This window comes from Choloepus didactylus, chromosome 3 (assembly GCF_015220235.1).
Source record: "Choloepus didactylus isolate mChoDid1 chromosome 3, mChoDid1.pri, whole genome shotgun sequence".
In the NCBI taxonomy this organism is placed as follows: domain Eukaryota; kingdom Metazoa; phylum Chordata; class Mammalia; order Pilosa; family Megalonychidae; genus Choloepus; species Choloepus didactylus.
In genome coordinates, this window is record NC_051309.1 from 65,179,213 (window position 1) to 65,182,934 (window position 3,722).

General features: G+C 44.8%; 1 protein-coding gene across 1 annotated transcript; it reads right to left on the reverse strand.

The window, feature by feature from the left end:
- Positions 1 to 1,365: 1,365 nt before the first annotated feature.
- On the reverse strand, positions 1,366 to 2,800 carry LOC119528634 (growth factor receptor-bound protein 2-like). The gene has a single exon (XM_037828948.1). It carries the CDS (start codon positions 2,517 to 2,519, stop codon positions 1,866 to 1,868), a length of 654 nt encoding a protein of 217 aa, XP_037684876.1. The 5' UTR covers positions 2,520 to 2,800; the 3' UTR covers positions 1,366 to 1,865.
- Between the last annotated feature and the right edge of the window lie 922 nt (positions 2,801 to 3,722).

Genomic DNA, 3,722 nt, shown 5'->3' on the forward strand with positions numbered 1-3,722 from the left:
GTTAATCACTACCTACCAAATGCTATCCACAGAGTTAAAGGATTAAGTACATAGGTCTTTTCATTTAAACACTGATTTTTTTTTTTAAATATATACACACAAAACTTAGTTCAGCAAGGCTTCATGATATACACCAATTCCAAAATAAAACAATCAAATGGTCCAGGTGTAGAATGCCAGATTCCTTTTATCATCAGCGAGGAGAGAAGCAGAGGCAGAGGCTGCCAGGGGCTCGACAGGAGGAGCTGCCGCCGAGTCCACCTCCACACCCACGTCCGGAGGAGAAGCCCACCACCTCCCAATCCAGAGGCTCTCACCGGCTCCAGGGGAGAGAAATGTCAGCAGGTTTTGTGGGAAGGGGACTGGGTGGAGAGAAGTTTACAGTCATAGGACTACAAGGAAAAGAAGCTGCTAGAGGACAGAGCTTTGCAATGAACTTAGCCTCCCTGAGATGTCCAGCCTTCAACTTCTCCTCCCCGGACTCCCCCTGCTTGATAGAGACATCCCCTTTTTAGGGGCGGCTGGAGCAGCTGTAAACAGCCCACCATGCACAGAGACATGGAGAATAGTCCAGCTGCTTCTAGAACACTGATTGAATGCCCACGTGAGTAGGTTAGGGGCACCCAAGAGCTGAAAGCCATGAGCAGATACCTCTAGTTTTAAGATTAAGAAAAATGAAAAGTGAATACTCTCAATTCTTCTCCAGCGTAAGAACACAGTATAACCCTTTAAAACAATATTTTCTCTTCTGGCTCTCCTGTGTTTACAAACCCACTGGTTCCAGGGATTTGCATCTGGGCATCACGGTGACAAAGAAGGGAGCGGGCGACACCTGAGACCTTGAGGTCCAGGGTTCTGATCCCTTGTTCAGCCAGATCCAGCCAGATGTGGGAAGAGCCGTCCCCGCTTGGCCTGCTCCAGGCAGCCTGCACACTGCAGCAGCACACACAGCTCCCTCGCTTCGCTGGAAGGGCCACAGACCTTAAAGCTGACCCTTTCCAACTTCTGGCTTAGAGCAGGCAGGAGGGTGGCCTCACTCGCCACTTGTACTGTCTCCTCTTCTCTACCCTGTTTCCCCTCCCCTCGAGGGAAAAATATTTACACAGAGCAGGAGACAAATTGGCCAAAAAGCTCTGGACTGTCTTTAACTTGAAACCAAAACAAATTAAAAACACCACACACAAGCAACCTTTGAAATAAGAAAAAAGGCACTATGAAAGACCAACATGCTTGATAATACCATCTGGGAGGGGAAACAAGGTGGAAAAGAGATGCAGGGGTTGAGATGGACTCTCAGAAAGTCATGTGACAGTAGCACTCTTGTTTCCAACGCTGACAGCAGAGCCCTACAGGCCTCCCCTCCTCCAGCAGAAGCTAAACAAGGAAGGCTCCGCTCCCCGGCCCTGTCCTTTTTGTGTTTATATGAAGAACACAGAAACGGTTGTTCTTTCAGCCTTTCCAACTAAAACAGACATTTTTGCATAGAGAAAATACCAGCCCACTTGGTTTCTTTTCTTTTATTATTGGCATCAGCTAGGTCTATACGTGACATTAAAAGTCATGCACTGAGAGACAGAAGAGAAAAAGGATGAAAAAAAAAAAAAAAACAGGACAAAAGGGGAAATAGGAGGGGTGAAAATTTGTAATAAAAACTCTTTACTTAATTTATAGGTAAGTTTTGGCATTTTTATATGCAACTCCCCTTCCCACCCCCCAAAGTTCCAACCAAAGTTGAAAGGATCACCATGGTGACCCGCCAGGTGTTCTGAGCTCCCTCTCAGGCTGCTGTCAGAGGCAGCTTGTAGGTTTTACTTCTTTTGTAGGTGTAAAATTTTCACTTTCTTTAAATAATCTCTTCTTGGTTCTTAGACGTTCCGGTTCTCAGGGGTGACATAGTTGCGGGGAAACATGCCGGTCTGCCCGTGGCAGGCCCCTTTCCACCAGTTGGGGTCTGAATTATCCATGACGTGGATAAAGTCTCCCCCACGGAATCCTAGCTCTCCATCCTCCTGGGGATCAAAGTCAAAGAGGGCCTGGACGTATGTAGGTTGCTGGGGCACCTGTTCTATGTCCCGGAGGAATATCTGCTGGTTTCTGGAGACAGATGTAGATCTGTGATAATCTACCAGCTCATTCAAGGTATTGAACTTTACCACCCAGAGGAAATACTTTCCAGCCCCATCTCGGAGCACCTTGAAGTGCTGCACATCATTTCCAAACTTGACAGAGAGGGAGAAATCCCCAGGAGCACTCTCGCTCTCTCGGATAAGAAAGGCCCCATCATGCCGCTGTTTGCTAAGCATTTCTTCTGCCTTTGCTCTGGGGATTTTGCCAAAAAACCACGGATGTGGTTTCATTTCTATGTAGTTCTTGGGAATGAAACCATCTTTCCCATTGAGCTCTGCCTTGTACCAGTTCTGATCACATTCTTCATTCAAAACCTTGAGGATGTCCCCCCTTTTGAAGCTCAGCTCATCGTCTGCAGTAGCTTTGAAGTCATATTTGGCGATGGCTTCCATTCTGAGCGCTGCTCAGTGCTCAGCAGCCTGAAGCAGGGGGGAAGGGAGTTCTTCCCTGCTGAAACAACCCAGCGCTCTGGCCTCAGCCTCGCCTCTCTTCTGGGACTTGCTCCTGCACCCTGGGACACACAATGCCACCCGTGGCGCAGCTGCTCCGCTCCACTACCGGCCGGCCCCTCCGCAGCGGTGCGAGCGGCCGCCGACCCCGCTGCTGCTCCCGGAGCGCAGCGTCTGTGTCCGCCGCCGTCACCGCCACAGCCTCCCTCCACGCCACAGCCGCCGCCGCTACCGCCGCCGCCCGGTCGCCGAAGCAGCACAGCCGCCTCGCTTTCTCTCCTGTCCTATAATGCTCATTTCTACACAAATAAAAAATAATCATACATGCATATATGCATATATATTTATGTATATAACTGTAGATACAGACACAAATTCATGGAGATAGTGATTACATTCAAAACATTGAACCATTCCTTATATAGTTCTTTCATCTTTATTTCATCAATAGATATGTCTCTATTTCTGACAAATATTAGTAATAAAAGCATGATGCACATATACATAAATATTTACATACATATGCATAGATATGATATACATACATATATATATATACACAATAAATGAAAAAACATAAGGCAAATACTAACAATGATGGCATTGGTTACACCCAGGAGTGGATTGAAAAGGTTTGCAGAAAAGTATTTTTTTCTATAAATCTGAAATTAGTACTTGCCAAAATAAGAATATATTTTTTATAATTTTTCTTAAAATTAATAAAGGTGAGCAGAAACATGGAAAGTTAATAATTTAAAATTTCAATACATGTTTCAGTAGGTGAATTTCACTATAGATTCATCTCAAGTCTTAAGTTAAGTCCCCAGATTTCAATTGCTTCCATAGGCATTCAACGATGTTTTGAGTTATGTCCAGAGACATGGGAGATGTAATGAACATGAACAAATTTATACAGGCATGCATTGTCTTTTTCATTTGGCTTTATTGAACTTCACGGATATTGCATTTTTTTGCAACTTGAAGGTTTGCATTAACCCTGCCTCAAGCAAGTTCTATTGGCACCATTTTTCCAAAAGATTATGTTCTTCATATCTCTGTGTCACATTTTGGTAATTATCCCAATATTTCAAATTTATTCCCTATTATTATATCTGTTATGGTGATATATGATCATTGATCTTTGAT

Bases quoted from the DNA above. Each gene is read 5' to 3' on its own strand.
- LOC119528634 (XM_037828948.1), bottom strand. From the start codon at position 2,519: ATGGAAGCCATCGCCAAATATGACTTCAAAGCTACTGCAGACGATGAG.